At 32.9% G+C, this 20,710-nt stretch overlaps 3 protein-coding genes across 3 annotated transcripts; all 3 read left to right on the top strand.

Moving 5' to 3' along the window:
• Positions 1–1,399: 1,399 nt before the first annotated feature.
• Positions 1,400–6,278, top strand: LOC134692281 (lysozyme-like). Its single transcript, XM_063552732.1, has 4 exons — positions 1,400–1,424; positions 2,166–2,200; positions 5,097–5,211; positions 6,076–6,278. The coding sequence occupies exons 1-4, from the start codon at positions 1,400–1,402 to the stop codon at positions 6,276–6,278; spliced, it is 378 nt and encodes a 125-aa protein (XP_063408802.1).
• Positions 6,279–7,660: 1,382 nt separating this feature from the next.
• Positions 7,661–10,647, top strand: LOC134692280 (short-chain collagen C4-like). Its single transcript, XM_063552730.1, has 3 exons — positions 7,661–7,802; positions 9,206–9,277; positions 10,169–10,647. The coding sequence occupies exons 1-3, from the start codon at positions 7,661–7,663 to the stop codon at positions 10,645–10,647; spliced, it is 693 nt and encodes a 230-aa protein (XP_063408800.1).
• A 6,547-nt stretch (positions 10,648–17,194) lies between these two features.
• Positions 17,195–19,901, top strand: LOC134693021 (neuronal acetylcholine receptor subunit alpha-3-like). Its single transcript, XM_063553712.1, has one exon. It carries the CDS (start codon positions 17,491–17,493, stop codon positions 18,679–18,681), a length of 1,191 nt encoding a protein of 396 aa, XP_063409782.1. The 5' UTR covers positions 17,195–17,490; the 3' UTR covers positions 18,682–19,901.
• The last annotated feature ends 809 nt before the right edge of the window (positions 19,902–20,710 follow it).

Below are 20,710 nucleotides of genomic sequence, written 5' to 3'. Positions count from 1 at the left end.
AAACGGTATCAGTACAACATAAGAAGTACATGATAAGGCCTGCTCTAAAACTGGAATATTATATTTTGTAAAGGTAGGCTAATTGTTAACTTCAGGAGGATAAAGAAACATAACATGAAAATGTCTTCTGCATAGAGAAAAATCTATTTATTTTAAATTGTCTAAATTCGTGTGAACTGCACATGGATTTGAATGTTTTTCAATCTTTTAAAATTTTGAAAATCATTATAATGGATGGACGATGCAAATTATAGCGCGGACAGTTCATTTTGATGATAATTTTCGAGATTTTAGACAAAGCTTTTTAAACCGATAAACAAAACAACTTTACATTCAACGAAAGTAAATAAATGACTTACGTTCATAAAATATAAAATTAAGGATACGAGGTATGATAGCCAATTAGACAATTATCCACCAATTGTCTTTTGTAACATTTGAATAAAAACTGGTAAAAGTAAGGATAATGGTTAAAAATTCCAAAGTTGGAGAAAGTCTTTCTGCAGTTGAGAATCAACTAAAATTAATATATAGGTTTTAAATTCGTTCTGAATGATTAACGGTGTCTAATTTGCATACTTTTTTTGTGTTTTTCTCCATTACAAATTTTGAGAAATATATATTTGTACTAGGATTTTGATGATAACTCACCAATAGAATCATGTACGATAATGGTATACTTGAAGATTGTAAAAGTATTCTTTGTCAACAGGGTTTTTATTTGTGTGAACGCAAAAATAAAATAAAAAATTCATAGCCAGGTCGAATATGTCCAACAAAAATTGTTTTGTGTTTATGGAAAATAAAACCCTATTTAATGTATCGTTTAGTTTCTATTTTGTATCTATATTTTTGCAATGTATGAGATGTTTTCTCAGTCACTGATTGACATAATTACAATTCATTGATCGGAGTTTGTATGTGTACAATCACGATAAAAATTACTGTAAGGAGAAGTTTGGTTTTCAGTTGTTTCATCAAGATATTCATCTGTGAATGTACCTAACTTGGATGGATAGACTTGTATGAGATGATTTTTTTTTTGTATTATTGTGTCACTACATCAAAGATGACGATAATATTAAAACTACGTCATAGGGTCATTAAAAGCTTTCATTCTATATACTGTGGCTACGCGAAAGAGAACTTGCTCACTAAGGGAGTTCAATAATCAAATCATAATTAACCTTTATATAGGTGTAAGTTTTGACGTTTTTATTACTCGTATATAAAACAATTATTGACCTGAACTGTTATCAGTATGGGCGGAAAAAAATAATAAAATATGAATGATTTTAAGACAATTATTTTAAAAGGAACTGATATGTTACGCAACGATATTTTTTACAGGATGCCAGCTCTTCAATTTTTTATAAAAGTGTTTGTCGTCATGTTGACCATGCATGCTGAAATGAATTTAGCAGGTAGGTAATAAGACGTTTTTTTTCAGTATATGTGATGTATTTCGATTAAGATAGATACGATTAATTCGGACTATGTAGTATGATCTTGTTAACGTTATTACTTCAGTCGAAACCTTTCCAAAAGCTCTAATGATACATCCGGAAGAGCTAGAATATATACCAAAAGAAGAGAAACAGGAGTCTACAATTATTTTTACGGAATACAAAGCAAAAGGCAACACAATTTCCTACAATTACCGGGATAATTTCGGGTGCTGAAGGTAAAACTATCCTGGTTCACATTGGGCTGCCGTTGTGTTACCTAGAGTCAGTCCGGATTCGGTGAGATCGCAGTACGTGAGACATTATCGTTACAGAACATTTTGTGATTCACTTTGGTAGGAAAACAAGGGACTGAGTTGACAATAAATAGCATGTTCAATTTTTCGTCAATTATGATTTAGTTTAGTATATCTGACTTATAAACGTTTTCTGAGTTAATTAACCTTTAATTCTTAGAGAGTGGTATACTAGTGAGAGGTTAAGCTAGCTATAAAACAAGGTTCAATCAACAATTTTCTTCATAAGAAAATGCCTGTAAAAAGTCAGAAATTTCACAGTTATTACTTATTTGTTTTGTTCGTTTGAGCTTTTGATATTGCCATTTGATGACAGACTTTTCGTTTTGAATTCTTCTAACAGTTCGTTATTTTTTTTCATTTTACTTTTTTTATATTTATTTATCAAACACATATATTTCAGCAATTTCTGACAAGTGCCTAGCCTGTATTTGTCAGGTAAGTATATATGTGTAGCAGGTCAATCCCGACAATTTGGTATAAACGTATTCGGTGACTCACATGACATAAAAGAATGGACAATCAATTAATTAACCTTAGAGTAAATTCCTAAAATAATGATATGCTGTATGTTAAATTTTAATACATACTAGTTAATGTACGGCATACAAACGTTTGTGCGTGCCCAGTGATGGATTTCACTCGCTTCTGTGAGTGCCTACACTTATGCAATTAGTATGCAAGCATCGAGGAGGTGATTGATCTGAACATAATTTGGAAAGGATACATTCAGTAAAAATTAACTCATTGACTTCAAGGCAAACATAAAATCAAATAGAGTAAGTAAAGTAAGTAAGTAAGCAAATAGTTTATTATAGTGTCATGATCCAATATACATCATCATATACAATATAAAAAATCTTTAAAACAATATTAGATCCCTGCCTTTAAGACATATGAGACACTTTCATCATTTTCAAACTAAAAAATATATACTATAATGTAAAAGAAATATTTGAATTATAAAACTTTTCATGATACTAAAAATTCTTCAAAAAACTCTTTTAAGTTCATTTATACAATCAATAGTGATTAAAAATTTACAAATTAATCTTTCTACGTTTAAACATAAGATGTAATGTCTTGGCTAATAAAACCTGAGCATGATCACAGTTCATAATAAAATCAAATTTTTCATCAGAGTTAAAAGCATTAAAAGTGTTATTCAAAACATTAATATAATTAAAAAGTTCTTCTCTTATATCTGAATAAAAATTTATATCAAACCAGAAGCTATCATGTATCATACCTTCAATACAAATGTAGACACATTTTCCGTAACCATCAAAACATAGGATCATGCGACATCTATTAGTCTTTTACATGGATTTTTTTTACAAACATTGTAGATGCACTATTAATTCCTTAATTGTCCCTTACATCCTTAGTATTATAAATTATGAATGAAAAAAAAATGCCATCGGATAAATTCTTTTTTAAACCATATCTTTCCTGATCTTATCAATATATTATTTTATACTGCAAACATGATCTCCAATCAGTGAATCACATAAACTAAGTGTTATCTAGAAAACTGTTTCCTAAACAGGGGTTTGTTAGTGACGTATACTTATATTTAAATATTGAAGCTCTGAAAGCACCTTATCGAATTGAAAGATCATACATTGTTTGTTTTTTTTTAGTTTTTCGTAATTATTTGCTCAATCTTTTACTTAAAATAACGGTTCTTTAAAATATAACAACATGTATTGCAAAATTTCCCCCAAAAAATGAACAAAGTTTATGACAAAATTCAGCAAAGACCCATCGAAACAACATCTTATAAACAAATCAAATAATACTTTTAGATATTTGGATGATAATTTGGCTCTCAATAATGACGACTTCCGTATGTATACTAAAGAAGTTTATCCTGTTGAACTTACTTTAATTAAAGCTAATACTAACAATGACCACTGCCCTTTCCTCGATCTTGATATCTATATCACTAACGGAAAGCTTAATACTAAAACTTATGATAAAAGAGATGATTTTTCATTTCCTATCGTTAATTATCCATTTTTAGATGGTGACGTTCCCTTGTCACCATCTTACGGTGTTTATATAACTCAACTTGTACGATTCGCTCGTATATGTAACAATGTTTTATATTTTAACAAGAGAAATTTATGTATTACTGAAAAATTATTACACCAGGGTTTTCGATATCACAAACTAGTCAACACATTTACTAAATTTTATCACCGGTATAAGGACATCATTCGTAAATATAGCTCAACATGCAGACTCCTTATACGTTTAGGTATTTCACATCAATTTGTTTAAGGAAATATTCTTTATAAAGCACAAAAATGTCAGTATTCACCTCAGAAACTAACAAAACCTTTAAATGGACTTATCAAGAAGGGTTATAGTTACGATACTGTCAAGTCATTAAAGATTGCTTATTTTGGCGTTAATATTGATTCACTTATAAGGTCTTTGCACCGGAACTAACCACATTTATTCAATCAACAGTTGTTGGCATGACACGGGTTATGTTCTTCTCATATATGTTATGATGGTATGATACTAAACCCCTAACGGAAGGATTGTGCCTGATATTCAGATGATGAAATCATAATCTTTCAATCAGTTTTATTGAAGTCTGGAGCTGGCATGTCAGTTAACTGCTAATAGTCTGTTGTTATTTATGTATTATTGTCATTTTGATTATTTTCTTTAGTTACATCTTCTGACATCAGACTCGGACTTCTCTTGAATTGAATTTTAAATGTGCGTATTGTTATGCATTTACTTTTCTACATTGGCTAGAGGTATAGGGGGAGGGTTGAGATCTCTTATACTTGTTTAACCCCGCCACATTTTTGCGCCTGTCCCAAGGCAGGAGCCTCTGGTTTTTGTTAGTCTTGTATTATTTTAATTAAGTTTTTTTGTGTACAATTTGGAAATTAGTATGGCGTTCATTATCACTGAACTAGTATGTATTTGTTTAAGGGCCAGCTGAAGGACGCCTCCGGGTGCAGGAATTTCTGTTGGTGACCTTCTGCTGTTGTTTTTTATATGGTCGAGTTGTTGTCTCTTTGACACATTCCTCGTTTCCATTCTCAATTTAATTGTATTATAGAAAATGAGAAGGTGTGGTATGTTTGCCTTTGAGACAAATATTACTAAATTATAGTCCACCGTCCGGCCTTCATCAATGAGAACGATTCATACAGTTCAGTCGGTCCAACAATGTTTTTCTTCGTTTGCTAGTTGAAAACGAATGGATTAATGCATATATTTTAGTAAAACTTGGAATATTCGAAATAATTTTAGCATCTCATAACATTACGCATTTTTTTTACAACTATGAACTAATATACTTTAGGTAGAATCAAATTGTAATAGGAACATAAAATGCCGTTTGGATGGCGCATCAGATTCCTGTGGACCTTTTCAGATAAAGAACGTGTATTGGATAGACTGTTATCGACCAGGCAGTGGTAAGTGTCGCCAGGTAAACAAAATGTGTGACAGTAAAACTACCGATGGCCGTCCGCAAAGCTCAAATACAATACAGTTATCTGTGGGTTAGATCATGTTTTCATTTCTCGTGAATTGATTTCAGTTTATAACTTTAGTTTACACTTAAATGCGAAAAGAATGATGAAAAATTGTACAAAGTGACAAAATCTCAGATCACAATTGTACTAAATGTACTACAGTATTCAAATATTATTTTGACAGTCGACAGCATGACTACCAAATAGTTTAGACGTGTATCAACTCGATCATATCAAGAAGTTTCCATTGAAAAGTTATCACAAGCAAAACAGTTTAGATGCGCAAATTAGAAAACAATTGCGTGCACTTTATTAGAACTGCAAGAAATTGGTATTCATGATGACCGATTTGACTCAAATTCTCATATTCGACTTATTATGAAAAGACTAAAATAAACAATTTACCATGCATTTTCTTCCCCCATTATTTATTTTATAAACGTAGGCCAAGTATTCCCTATTCAGTAAACCTCATGTAGACCATCATAAAGATATCCATAAATCAAGTGTCATATGCAGTGAAATCCATATTTTATCTAAATATGTTTACTGCACAACTTTATTTTTTTATCAAATGTACTAAGGTCGTTATTTAATTGTTTTACATTGTCTTATCGGGGCCTTTTATAGCTGACTATGTGGTATGGGCTTTGCTCATTCCTGAAGGCGGTACGGTGTTCTATAGTTGTTAATGTCTGTGTAATTTTGTTCTCTTGTGGACAGTTGTCTCATTGGAAATCATACCACATCTTTTTTTTTTCATATTATCTTTTATGAAATTGAATTTGCATTTAACTATAACAGGTTTTAGACAGTGTGCGAACGACTACACTTGTGCAAAGGGATGTACACGGGCTTATATGAGACGCTACGGGGGAAGAACATGTGGAACGACTTGTGAAGATTACGCACGAATGCATAATGGAGGTCCTACTGGCTGTAAAAAAAGTTCCACTAACTCGTACTGGAGAAAAATTATGGCGGCAGGCTGCAGCAGAAATAGCTAAATGAGCAATCATGTTAAAACTTGTCTCAAATTCTTTAAGATTGTTTTCCTTTTTCTCATTAAATTTCATCATACGATGTTTGTCTTCAGCGGAGTTATTATTTTTATTTTATTAAAGGGGATGCCGTTTTTCATTAGTTTATAAAAAGACAGAAGTGTACATCAATTAAATATTGGTATATAAACAAATTCGGTTATGTACTTTAATTAACAACACTCCACTTGACACCACATGTTGATGTAAGCAGTATAATGACACCAAACATGCCACAGGTTATATAAATCCTCGGTACAACATAAACAATACATGACAACAATTTAACGGTGTGTTTGATGCTAAAACAATAAACAAACAACAAATGAGGCAGAAAGTTACGAACAACACCATTATTAACAACAGGTTTCTGATTTGAGACAGGCCCATACAGTGACGAGTTTAACAATGTTGGATCTCAGTGGCAATCATACTAAATTTTCTTATTCTATATTTAAAATAAACCATTTCTGGCAAGACTAAAATATAAATCAGTACACACTCAGCGGATTTAGTATAAGGAAGCCATAAACAGAATGTGAAAAAGAAACCAAATGTAATTTACCTTCTGCAATGCCGACAACCTAAGTATCGATATAATTTTGGACCATTAGTATTCATCACTGTATACCTATACATATCTTTTAATTTTGTATTTACATTGAGTCATAGATAAAAGAAGATAGGGCATTAAGGCCCGGTTTTGGCCCAATAAAATAATATCTTTGGCATCTTTTTTTCAAATTTGCACGTATTGTTTGAAAATGGATAGAGTACTGAAATATAAACAAAATTTTGTATCTGATGATGTCAAAGTTACGTCATAATAGGTACTGTTTTCATGAAAACGATGAAAAATGCAGAATTTATGCAGTTTTCCTTCTATATTTCCTTTGCGGGAAACATTGTGCGCATGCGAACATGAAACAACAAAGTAAGCTTAGAGATGTATTATATCATAACTATTAATATAAAATCAACAAATATAAAAAAAAATCTTGCGTTTGCACTTATTTTGTCAATCTAAAATATACTTAAAATTTGATGAAAAACAAGAAAAATCACGAATTTTTACAAAATATACACAAATTAAAGCAAACAATAACTAAGATTAATTCCTTTGCTCCGTTTCTAAAAATAATATTCCAAGCTCTAAGTATAAGTTCTCGTCTAGACCCTCTTAAATATGATAAGAATTATATATGTTAAAAGTCATTTAGTATGTTACCTTGAAGAAGATGTTCAAAATTACACCAGCCATTTTCTTTCTGACTTTTGTTTGTTTCGGGAGTTGTCGAAACCCGCGGAAGGAACGCCTACTGGTTACCCAGCCTGACTTCACAACACGGATGCACCAGCTGGAAGTAGCAGTTCAGAAGCTAGTTGGTGATGTATCTACCCTGACCCAGCAGAAAACGACATTGGAGACAAATTTACAAAATGCCAATTTAGAAATCTCACAACTCAAGTCAACGCTTCACTCAAACACAGGTACATTGTAGGAGGGTCACATTTTCCGTATTCTTATTTTTTGGACAATTTATTCAATATTTATTATTTCATCACCCTATCTTTTCTAATCTTTTTTGTTTGGCTCATAATAAATCTTATTTAGCATTCTTCATTAATTTTGCAATTTTTTCTCCATTCAGTTATCCAAAACATCACCCTAATGTATAGACTATTTGGTAACTGTGAAAAAAGGAAATAAAAATATGGTATTATTAAATATTTTAACTCAATATAAATCAATAACGTTTGTCTCATATCAGCATTGAACACTATGAAGAAAGTTTTCAACAGACGCAATTTAGCTATTTGAAAGTCATTTTGTATATCATTTTGAGTAGCCTCATTTTTATACTTTTATCGTCTTATTAAAATCTATACTTTTGGAATCATCTATATTACAAAAAAAATAAATATCTTTAGTGACGGACTACTAAAGGGAGAGGGAAAGGAGGAAAATTGAAGGGTGGACGAGGGGTGGTCTCCGACTGATAAAAATTGCATGCAATTGTCCAAAAACATTGATGCTTTTTTCGTTTCTTTATATTTTTACCATTGTAGATAATTATGCCTGCCTTTTCTCATACCATGCATGAATATAAAAAAGAAGATGTGGTATGATTGCCAATACGACAACTGTTCACAAGAGACCAAAATGACACAGACATTTACAACTATAGGCCTTCAACAATGAGGAAAGCCCATACCGCATAGTCAGCTATAAAAGGCCCCGATAAGACAATGTAAAACAATTCAAACGAGAAAACTAAAATACACATATTATCATGAAGACAGATAGAAAATATTTTGTCCCACATACCAAAACCTAAATAAGTGTTATTCAATCTTGCAACTTGTTTAAAAGATATGTCGTATGATTGCCAAGGAAGCAACTCTCCACAAGGGACCAACTGACTCCGAAGTTTACCACTATATCCCTGTACGGCCTTCAACAATTATCAAAGCTTATAACGCATAGTCAGCTAAAAAAGGGCCCGAAATGACAAAATTTAATGTGATACAATTCAAAAGAGAAAACTTACAGCCTTATTTATGTACAAAATAATGAAAGTGAAACAAACACAGAAACAAATGACAAACATCGACTTACAAGCTTTTAACTTGGGGCAGACCATATATAATGTGTCGTGGTTAATCTTCTACTAATAAGGGCTAACGTTTTAACAGTACAACATAATAGAAATACATTGAACAAGAACATAAAGATTATAAAGTGGATGTGGACAGGTACTTGTACATCCCAACAACAACAAAAAGACATATATCTAAGGTATACTCTGTTTATTCATTTCTCGTCAAATAAATAAAACAAATAATGACGTATTTAATGTAAATCATGTTGGGCAGCGGAATTTATTTTACAGGCAGTGGAGCGGTTTACACACGATGGGGAAGAAAAGATTGCCCTATGAATGGAACAGAATTACTTTACTCGGGTAAATTAAATGACATGTGTATGCTCATATTAAAATTTATTATTTATACATCTTTTGTTGTACAACTGTTGTTATGTTTTTAAAATTGTATGCACTGTCCTCATAGGTACCCAGTACACAATTCAAAAGTTTAAGAGAATATCTGGTAGAATTTCAAGTTAAAGACTAACAATTACTGGCAGTATATTTTAAAGTACAAGAACACTTTAAGGTTGTTTTCTAGTATGGGCATGATAGCTGTGTCTCGTCTTTGTAAAATGTTACAATTTGTCATTGGTATAAGCTGTCTCTTTCTGATTAAACGTGACATAGTAAAATTGAGGAATCCTGTGTCAAAGAGACACCAACCCGACCAAAGAGCAGAAAACTGCCGAAATGTCACCAAAGGGTCTTCAACACTGTAAGAAAATACCGCAATCGGAGGCGTATTTCAGCTCGAACCTTAACAAAAATGTGTATTAGTTCAGTGATAATGGACGTCTTACTCCAATTTGTATTTGGTTCTCTCAAGAAAATATAAGATTAGCGGCATGGGGACACAAGTATGTGTACTACATGTTCGCAATAGCCCGGGGAAAAGTTGACCGACTGAAAATGTTGTTCAATATTTCTTCTGTTTCTTGATTCTAAATTTAATTGATGTTCGCTTTTTATGTTCAAAGTTAATGTTTTTTTCTTATCATGGAATAAAAAGATATAAATTGGCGAGATAGGAGCAAATTTAGACCGTTTTGCACACTCATACAGGTTGACATATGACATAAAATGCCCTTTGTTTTGACAACTTATAAAAAAAATTGGAAATGGAGGTATTTTAAGAAATTCCTGTTTTTGTAGAATTTTCTGGACCGTATTAGCGTATACATAATTCGCCTTTAACATACATTTCAGGCACGGTTGGTGGAGCGTCCGTCGATTACGCTGGAGGACCATCAGATTACGTCTGTCTACCACATGACCCAGATTTCATTTCAGGGGATGGCCCGATAACGACCAATGGCTACGTTTCATCGCTGTATGGGGCTGAATATGAAGATGGTAATTTTTTCGGAACAAACTTCCAGGATAACGATGTTCCTTGTGCTGTTTGTCGAGCGACACATCAGTCATCTGTATTGTTAATACCAAGTAAAACAACTTGCTATGGCAGTTGGAAAGTAGAGTACTATGGAAGACTTGCTGCAGGTTCAGACACCCATAAATCAGCTTCACAGTACATATGTATTGACATTGCAGCAGACACGCTAGAAGCCGGAGCTACTGACCACAATGGTAAACTGTTGTATGCTGTCAAAGCAGTCTGTGGGTCATTAAGATGCCCACCGTTTTACAACAATGCACCTATATCATGCGTTGTTTGTTCAAATTAAATTGCAAATACATGATTTCAATTCAGAGTGATTTTTTATATTTTAATTCCGAAATACTTAAGGGTTGGAAATACAAACATATTTTTAAAATTAACAAATAGAATAGATACACAAGTGTCGAGGGTACTCAATTTCAGTATTCTTTAAATTTTTGGGACATATTTGTTTATCTTTACAAATAATGCTTATTCCATACATACAATGTATGTTGACAATTATTGAACTATTTAATTGTCATGTAATTTTGAAATTTCTTCATTCCGTAAATGTACCTTGTCATTTCTGAGAGGGAGTAGGAGGGGATCTGATCCCGAAATTCGAAAAATAGAATTCCCAGATCCCGAAAGGTTCAACCCCGAAATCACGAGCTTAAAAACACCAGATCCCGAAGTCCCGATAGAGCTCGAGGTCCTATCCCCCCTAATTTCTGTTTTACCTAACTCTTCTATTTTCCACCGTCACGTAATTAATTCAAATAACATTTGCACCCCATTTTTTTTCTATTAATTTGTATTCTTTGTTAATTTTCTCGCTTCATTTTTTATTTTTGTTCATTATTCAATATTCTGTGAACCCCATCCAGACCCTTATTCATAAATACGTAAAGTAATACTGACAATTGTTTTTTTGTAAACGAAACAGTGGAAATTGTTTCTCGTTTTGGGTTATCGACCGTTTGCCAGAAAATACCAAATCTATGTAATATAGATATGCCCTTAAAGCACGCTACTAAGTTTTAAAAGTGATACATATAGTAAATACTGTTAGAATTTTTGACGCCTGAGATAAACATACAAGATACAGAAAATACCAAAAGTGCCATAACAAAAAGCCGAAGAAAAACCCTGCCTGCAATAACCACAACACATAAAGGATAAAGACTGCTAAAAAAAACCAACCAATATGGGGGTTACCGATGTTCTCCTAAAGGTAAGCATATTTTGCTTTACTTTTTGAACATTTTGTACATTTTGTATAAAGCGTGGAAAGTGCAGACTATAAGCAGGCCTATCCGAAGAGATACTGAAAGGTTTCATTGACAAGGACTCTTCAAAAGCCCCGAGTGAATTTAATTCCTAAACCGACCATAGTCTGTATACACTGCTATTTATTTCTGAAAAACTTTGCAAGTTATTATTATCGTTTGGTCCCCGACTAAATGTTTAACAAAAAATCCCTATTTTATTTAAGATACTTTTTTCTTTGATTCTAAACGAAAGACATACTTTGTTCAAAATTGTTGGAAATCAGATTTTGGATTTTCTTGATTAAAAAAAAACATATTTTAAAAACAACGTTGGGACCGAAATATGTTCTGATTGGTGTGGTTAAAATTTTGAAAATCTGTGTTAAAGAATGCTGAAGAAAAAAAGAATGATCGTATTTCATAAAAAAAAAAAAAACTAACCAATCATAATCCTCTTATATGTAAAAAAAAAATACTTGTTAACAAATCGATTGAAAGTTTTTGTCCTGTGACTTTCTGTTTGTTTACGTGTATCGAAATAAGATAGAATCATAATTCAAAGAAGACTTGATTCAGTCCTTAGACACTATCCGTTAGTTTCACAAAGGTTGCGACGGAATTTTTCAAGAGAAAACCTGCTACTCCTTCCTCTAGTTGATGACTGTCATATTTAACAGACTGCGACATGATTTTATTCCTCTGATGTAGAGAACTACATGTCACAACTGTATACTAGTAACTCATTCTCCTTGAGAACAGGCACCAGGACAGAAAAATAAGTATTGAAATGTTCAGCTGTTTGTAGCATTTCAATGCTACTACATTCTGAACCATTTATGTTTCTAATTTGCATTGCATATTAAAAGATGAATTGATAGAAAGAAACACGAGGAAAATCATGGTCTTCTCCGTAAAGAAGTAAACTCTAAACACATGTCACCGGGGAAATAAGGGTGGCGTGTGAGGTTGACTGAATGGCCTCTTGTTACGGAAATTGTGTGATGCACCTCATCACACAACGAACGATAACTGTGAATAGCAATGAAAAGTCTGGATACTGAAACTATGGTGAAAACTAACTACTGAGACTCTGGTACTAGCGATGAATAAACCAATAATTCAGCATGGAATACTTCTATACTATTAAACGAGAAGACCTCATTTTTGGTGTCGCTTCTCTTCCTTCCACAATAAATCAATCATCATTCCTCTGTGTCCTATAGGTGACATGCATAGTCGCATTTGTCATTCATTCTTATGATTATTCAGATTGAGTTATTTTGGGAGAAAAACGACAAAAAAGGAGTCCGGATATGATTCCGTCATCGGACTAACTTTTAGTCATAGATTAGATTTCCGGTTTAAAAGATGCACAAATACAACCAATCGTATAATAGATAACTAAATATGAAAAATTATTAAGCCAATCAGAGCGTTCTCCATAGCATTGGACTTAGATCGCATGAACCACAACTATTATACTTCCTTATAGAGGACCGTTGAATAATTATGTTTCGCGTTTATCTATTTGTAAACTACGATTATGATTTTTTAATATAGAGAGACTCTCTGTATTCTGTAATTCTGTTTACTGTTTTCTTTGAAATGTTTACTATTTAAGTGGTCATACCAGTTATATAATATATATCAAAATAAGTAAAATATTTTACACAAGTACAACCAATCGTATGATGGATAACAAAAATGGAGAAAAAATAAGCCATTCAGAGCGTTCTCCATATCATGGTGTTAAGATCGCAATAATCACAAATATTATACCTCCTTAGAGAGGACAATTATTTTTCGCGTTTCATATCACTGTGTTTAGATCGCAAGAAACACAACTATTATACCTCCTTAGAGAAGATAATTATTTTTCGCGTTTATCGAAAGTAAGGTAGAGATTAAAAGTAGGCAAGTATTGTTCGGGGCGTCGGGATTGTGTGTTTTTAAGCTCGGGATTTGGGGATTGATCCTTACTGGATCCGGGAATATATTTTTTCGATTTCGGGATATGCATTTCTTTTAATTCTGCATCTCTGGATTTCATAGTTTTAAGCGCGGGATTTCGGGATCAGGACCCCTAGCTCCGACCACCCCTCAAATTAGCCTTAGTCATTTATGCATGATGCATATCCTACCATTGACATCTTAATAAGGCTCTCAAAAGAAAAGAAAGACACTGACGGATTGTCCTAGAAGTATATTTTATTAGACTAATAATGGTCTATATATAAGCAGTTCGATTTATTTCATGTTTGAAACGGTGCAAATTGTTAATTTCATTTGATTTTTACCAAAAGCAGCATTATAGCAAAGGAGTAGAATAATTGTGGTCTGAGGCCAGACACACGAAAATATTTGAATTTAACAGATAGGAAACAAATATTGGGACTTTTGAACAAGGAAGAAGGCTGTTCGTACCTTTTATGAAATTTCCCATACATACTATCTTTTACAAGAAAAAATCATCCTACAACAGTCCACAAGCTGTATATACCCGCGATTTCGCGGGTGTGTCCTAGTTTACTTTTATTACGGATGGACTGTGTTCAGGGTAAAGTCCTGAGTCCGAATCTTGCTTATAAAAATTATTAGCAAGTATTTATACAGAATTGAATTAACAAGTATAGACATAACAAATAACAATTAATTTGAGTGATATTGTTCACTGACAAAGATTAAACTATTTTTAGAACTTGAAGAATAGATATTAAATGATAATCTGATTATGACAATTAAGAACATACATTATGAATAAGGTAAAATGTTACTAATTACCTAACAGATTGAAACATGTCACTCAATGTCCAAACTAAGAATTAAATTGCATATCAAAGCATGTTGATTTTAAGTCTTGAATACGAATGTAAATAGAAACGAAAATATAAAATAAAATGAATTATAAAACACAGAGAATTAAAGTCTAAAATATCAAAATTGAGAATTTTAAATTAAAGTCCAAAATAATAAGCGAAGCTGCTTTTACCACTGTCACACACACATCGACTCTCGTTTGGTTGAACGAGATGCATAAATACGCAGCCACGTCCTGTTATATTACGGATGTAGATTTAAAAGCCTGTAATAAAGCTATAAGCTGTTCCTATCGTTTATGTCGCTTTTTTATGTTGCGGTCTAAATTGTCCGCCTTTACTCTCAACAGACGTATCCTCGGCCGGGTCACACCAAAGACTTGAAAATTGGTATTTGCTGCTTCTCCGCCAAGCACGCGGCATTAAGGAGTTAGAGCAAAGACTGGTCGGCCCGGAGTCAGAATAATGTGTCCGGGTAAGGTGACATGTCTTCCTGCGAACTGTTACCTTGTGAGCTAGCACGTTAAAAATCCGGCTTAGCGTGTCGGTCTAGTACAAAGCGGGGTTAATATTCATTTATCATTATCATGTTCTCGTCCTGAATATGCATCTGACTTGCCACTGGACGTTAAACAACCATCCATCCATCCATCCATCAACAGACGTATCTAATTGGTCGACCGTTAAATCGATTGATAGATGTTTGTTGCAATAACGTCTAGTAGCAAACGTCTCATGCATATTCAGGCTAAAAACAGGCAAAAATGATGAAACATGCTACCTCTCATAATTATGATAAATAAAATATTGGTTTCTCTTTAATCTGCATACAAAGTTATATCCTTCAAACGACGCATCGAAACTTACAATCTCCGGCGCAGAGTTCATAACCATTCCATACATGCTCTGCAATACTGCACTACATATGAGTGTACTAGTTGATGCAGTATTGAACAGAACGAATATGATCTCTGCGCCGGAGATTGCGAAACTTACGTTTAAATATCTACCAGTATTTACGAGATATTTATATGCACCACATCGCCAGGTGGCGGCTCCTCTTCATCATAGATTGAAGAAGTCAAACAGAGTAATTAAAAATAAATCAAACTGTCTTATTGCAGTATTCTCTTCTGTTTTGTCTTTTTGCAAAAATGTTTAGCAATTAGATTTATATTTGAAAGGAAGAGGGGAAACCCAAGTCGGATGGCTTTCTTGAGTTACTGTGTATTATAAGATAGTAAGAAGCTAATGAGCAATAAATCATCATAACAATATGAAGGACAACAAAACCAAAACAAGATTTACACATTCAATTGCATAAAGAAGCGGGGAAAAACATAATTTGTAAGTGAAGCCAAGACCACAATTAATGATCCTGCCTTTCGTTGTCCAACTTAGTTTTCTGTACTCATAGTGTATTTTTTTCTTTAGTTTTACTTTCCCTTTCTTATTCATTTCTTAGTTTTTATGGGGTGAAAATGAAAGAAGAGAGCTGAAATAAACTTTTAGATGTTTTATTTTAACTGATTTTGATTTGGAAAGAGCGATTAGGCCAGGTGCAAAAAGGTAATATTTATACTCTTTGGAGCATCTCTTGACTTGCCTATAAGGGTATGGATTTGGCCAAGTTTGAATGATGTAAAGATATAAATTTTCTGAAAATTGTATATTTTGGACTTGTACTATACATTACACACACAAAAGATTAGACAAAAAAATAGGGAGTGTTAAAATAGAGTGAATCCACTTCATCGTTTAAACTCTAATAAAATTGCATAAGTTTCTGAGCTGTGCCTGTTTTATAAGATATATGTATACAACTCCGTCTTTTAAACTTTCTTTATAAGAAGCATATAACCCCGTGAACTTGCGGCATGAGTCCGTGAAGTTCGGCACGGGTTACATTAAAGTCTATAGGTCTATGATTGACACTATGGCTGCTTTAAACGCCAGACCGTATAAAAATATATACAAATTTATTAACACAAGTTTACAGTTCGAAAGCTAGGGAAAGACTGCCCCAGCAACAGTTTACAAAACATGAATTAATTCGAAGATAAGGGTATTAAAACATAAAAGGTTCTCATAAAATATAAATATAGTTGTGTAATAATAAGCTGCTCATTGTCCTCCGGCTTAACTTTATAAAATAGCGATAATTGCGTTAATTGGTAGTTCAATTGTTGGATACATGTATTATCTCTCACACTCTTGACAGCCATCGGATTAAGTTGTAAAATAGTAACTCTATAATCTCTTTGCACATTGAAATAAGAAACATTATATTTAAGAAAACAGGAACATTTAAAATAAGAATATTCAACTTAAACTAAAATGGGAAATACTAGTATTCAATTTGAAACGAGAGTTCATATAAATATTCAATTCAAAACGAAAGTTCATATAAATATTCAATTCAAAACGAGAGTTCATATAAATATTCAATTCAAAACGAGAGTTCATGTAAAGCACTTTGCAAATTATAGTAAAGTTCCTGAAGTCACTTTTCTTCCGGTTATACATACTTAAGAATCCGAACTGAGTCTAAACTATTTTGATTTTACAATCAATAAATGATGACATTTGAATATACATATGCGTGACGTTTAATATTATGACAGCATTTAAATGGTAGCGTTTCAAAACAAGGAGGAGGGCTTTATAAATGTTTAAAAAATGTATATTCCCTGCACACAAAAAAAATCATGGTGTATTGTTTTTTTTTAATGAACTTGCAAATAATTGCAGTTATTTAATAACAAATAATCATAGCACTTATGCTTGACAAAAATTGATTCCGCCTGACATGAAAAAAATAATAACTATTTAGACAGGTATAATGCGCAACGAATATCGACAATTATATATCAAATAACCCATACAAACATTTAAAGATATTAACTGGTGAACATACTTAATTACATTTGAAATAATCGTTCCTTTAGTTGAATCGGATTTGACAAGATAGGCGTTTTAAACACCCGCTGACAGATATTGTTGACGGTCATTAATTGTTAAAATTTTAAAGGAATAATACATTTACAAATATACAAAATCATGTCAGCCATATTTGTGATAGTTATGGTCATTTTGGTGCTGGATAGAACAAACGGACAAGATATTTCAAATGTGAAACAGTTATATACTGATGTTTTTGCAAATCACCAAAAGGATGTCCTACCAAAAGTTGATCAAAACACGCCATTACAGATTTCAGTGACAATGTATCTGATGACTATAACAAAGTTTGACGAAGTAGATGAAACAATAGTTATTTTAGGTGCTATGGGGTGTTCCTGGAACGATGCTGGAATATCCTGGGATCCAACGTCTTATGGAAATAAAATATATACTCTTTTACCGAGTGAAAAAATATGGACGCCACCAATAACTCTTATTAACGCTGTTGACGTTTTAGGTCCTGTTCAAGGAGACACCAAAACTAATGCGTATATCTTTTACGACGGAAACGTTACCTGGCCAGTTGGAGGTGTCATGTCAGCAAAGTGTACAACTGATATATCAAAATTTCCATACGATTCTCAGACTTGTAAATTTCAGTTTCTTTCGTGGGGTATAGATGAATATGAATTAACACTTAATTTGAGTTCTGATCCTTTAGGTTTACAATACTTTACACCAAATTCTAATTGGAATTTGTCTTCGTACGATATACGAATATTTTCCTGGAATGGATATTCAACATTAGAATTTTCGATAACCATCAAACGTGCATCCTTGTACTATAGCGTTATGGTTGTGTGTCCAACTATTTTGTTTGGTTTGCTAAACCCGCTTGTGTTTCTTCTCCCTGTCGAATCTGGTGAACGGATTGGACTAGCAATGACCATACTTCTTTCGTATGCTATTTTTCTTACTTTAGTTTCTGCAGCTATTCCCGCAGCGTCGAATCCAATGTGTATTTTATTGATTATAATGATAGTAACTATTGTTATAAGCGGTGTCATAGTTGTACTGGCGATTTATGTTTCATCCTTGTACTATCGAGATAATAAGAGGAAAATAAACGCTGTCTGGAAGTTCATTGGATTACGCCTTACTAGGAGCAAGACACACAATAAAATCACAACTGAAACAGTTTCCTGTGAAAAGCCGGGAATAAAGTGTTCCCCCGATGTAAATGTTACATGGCAGGATGTAAGTCATGGACTAGATGTTTTGCTCTTGATTGTGTCTTATATTCTTATATGTGTTTTAATTGGAGTGTATTTTATAATTGTACGGTAAATTTTTCATACGATTTTTTTTAAATGAAACTAAACTAAGTGCTTATGTTGTAAATGCACAAAATACAATATTTACATTATTTGCATTAACTTCATTTATAAAACGGTAACGGACATAAGATAACAGTGAAATAATAAAATATAGCGTGGTTATGTACACATATATATATACCTATAATGGTTTACTTTTAAATTTTTATTTGGATGGAGAGTTGTCTCATTGGCACTCACACCACATCCTCCTATATCTACTAAAACACAACACTAGAGAGATAAAGCATATCAGTGGTACAATGGCATTATTGATGTCCTGTATATTGAAAGATGGTACAAAGTCACCAACTGTGAGTTTAAATGTTACCATAGAACATCAAGGTAAAAAAGGCGCTCTAGGGCCACCTTGAACATTACCATTTCTCTATTCCAAATACTAGTATATATAGTAACAACAAATAAGTATATTTTTATGTTGGTACTTCCTATCAATTCAAATTCAACTTGGAAGAAGGTTAACTTCCGGTTTGGAAAGGCTCTTACTCATTGATATTCAGATTGAGACCGTTTTTTTTTGGCATGATGTCATTGAACAGGACATGACAGTTTGGAGGTGATTGAAATTATAGCAGAGTATAAAAAAAACCCATTGTGACCGGTAAAAAAACTATTGTCACAAAATTGTACATTAACAAACTATGTTTTTTTTCTTTTACTGGCTGCGTTTACCACTATTGGTACCGTTACGTACAAAAACTACATGTATATCCATTTAAATATAATTATGGAATTGAGAATGGAAATGGAGAATGTGTCAAGAAGACAACAACCCGACCATAGAGCAGACAACAGCTGGAGGCCACAAATTGGTCTTCAATGCCGCGAGAAACCCCCGCACCCTAAGGCGTCCTTTAGCTGGCCCCTAAACAAATATCAATATATACTAGTTCAGTGATACTGGCAATACTAAACTCCAAACTATACACAAGAAACTAAAATTAAAAACCAAACAAGACTAACAAATACCAGAGGCTTCTTTTGAGACCGGCGCAAAACTGCGGCGGGTTCAAACATGTTTATTGAGATCTCAACCCTGTCCCTTAATACCTGTTTTTAATAATTAAATACGATTTTTTTTAAAATTTTGTATGATGTTTCTGAGATTTGTTCCTAATTTACAATGTTTGTATGGTGTTTTTGAGTTAAAGATATGAGTGATAATATTATTATTTGTATCACTGTTACAATTATACTTCATCCTGTGCATTTGTCTTTTATATTTGATTCTGAATATCTTTATAATGTTTTTGAATATAAATTTAACAATTTCTGATACAAGTGTTCTGTTGTCACAAGTGAATTGTTCTTTATTCACAAATTATGACAAATACAGGCAACAGTAAAATTGAGAATGGAAATGGGGAATGTGCCAACGAGACATCAACCCGACCATAGAAAAAACAACAGCAGAAGGTCACCAACAGGTCTTCAATGTAACGAAAAATTCCCGCACCCGGAGGCGTCCTTCAGCTGGCCCCCAAACAAATATAAACAAGTTCAGTGATAATGAACGCCATACTAATTTCCAAATTGTATACAAGAAACTAAAATTAAAATAAAAGAAGACTTACAAAGACCAGAGGCCCCTGACTTGGGACAGGCGAAAAAATGCGGCGGGGTTAAACATGTTTATGACATCTCTACCCTCCCCTTATATCTCTTATGTAGAAAAGTAAACGCATAACAATACCCACATTAAAAATTATTTCAACAGAAGTCCCAGTCAGATGTCAGAAGATGTAACCAAAGAAAATAAACATAATGATAATAATACATAAATAACTACAGAGTCTGACTACGAGCAGATAACCGACATACCAGCTCCAGACAATTAAACTGATTGAACGATTATGATTTCATCATATGAATATCAGGCACAATCCTTCCCGTTAGGGGTTAGTATCATACCATCATAACATACATTGTATATGACAAGAACATAAATAAAGGCAACAGTAGACTACCGCTGTTCAAAA

The sequence above is a fragment of the Mytilus trossulus genome, chromosome 12 (genome assembly GCF_036588685.1).
Source record: "Mytilus trossulus isolate FHL-02 chromosome 12, PNRI_Mtr1.1.1.hap1, whole genome shotgun sequence".
NCBI classification, from domain to species: Eukaryota; Metazoa; Mollusca; class Bivalvia; order Mytilida; family Mytilidae; genus Mytilus; species Mytilus trossulus.
This window is presented reverse-complemented; position numbering and strand designations above follow the sequence as displayed.

What these genes read in the sequence shown, in the direction of transcription:
- LOC134692280 (XM_063552730.1), top strand. Translation starts at nt 7,661, where the DNA reads ATGCACCAGCTGGAAGTAGCAGTTCAGAAGCTAGTTGGTGATGTATCT. An exon ending in AACGCTTCACTCAAACACAG is followed by an intron (nt 7,803 to 9,205) that starts GTACATTGTAGG and finishes TTTATTTTACAG; the next exon opens with GCAGTGGAGCGGTTTACACA. An exon ending in AACAGAATTACTTTACTCGG is followed by an intron (nt 9,278 to 10,168) that starts GTAAATTAAATG and finishes CATACATTTCAG; the next exon opens with GCACGGTTGGTGGAGCGTCC.
- LOC134693021 (XM_063553712.1), top strand. Translation starts at nt 17,491, where the DNA reads ATGTCAGCCATATTTGTGATAGTTATGGTCATTTTGGTGCTGGATAGA.
- LOC134692281 (XM_063552732.1), top strand. Translation starts at nt 1,400, where the DNA reads ATGCATGCTGAAATGAATTTAGCAG. An exon ending in TGCTGAAATGAATTTAGCAG is followed by an intron (nt 1,425 to 2,165) that starts GTAGGTAATAAG and finishes CATATATTTCAG; the next exon opens with CAATTTCTGACAAGTGCCTA. An exon ending in GCCTAGCCTGTATTTGTCAG is followed by an intron (nt 2,201 to 5,096) that starts GTAAGTATATAT and finishes AATATACTTTAG; the next exon opens with GTAGAATCAAATTGTAATAG.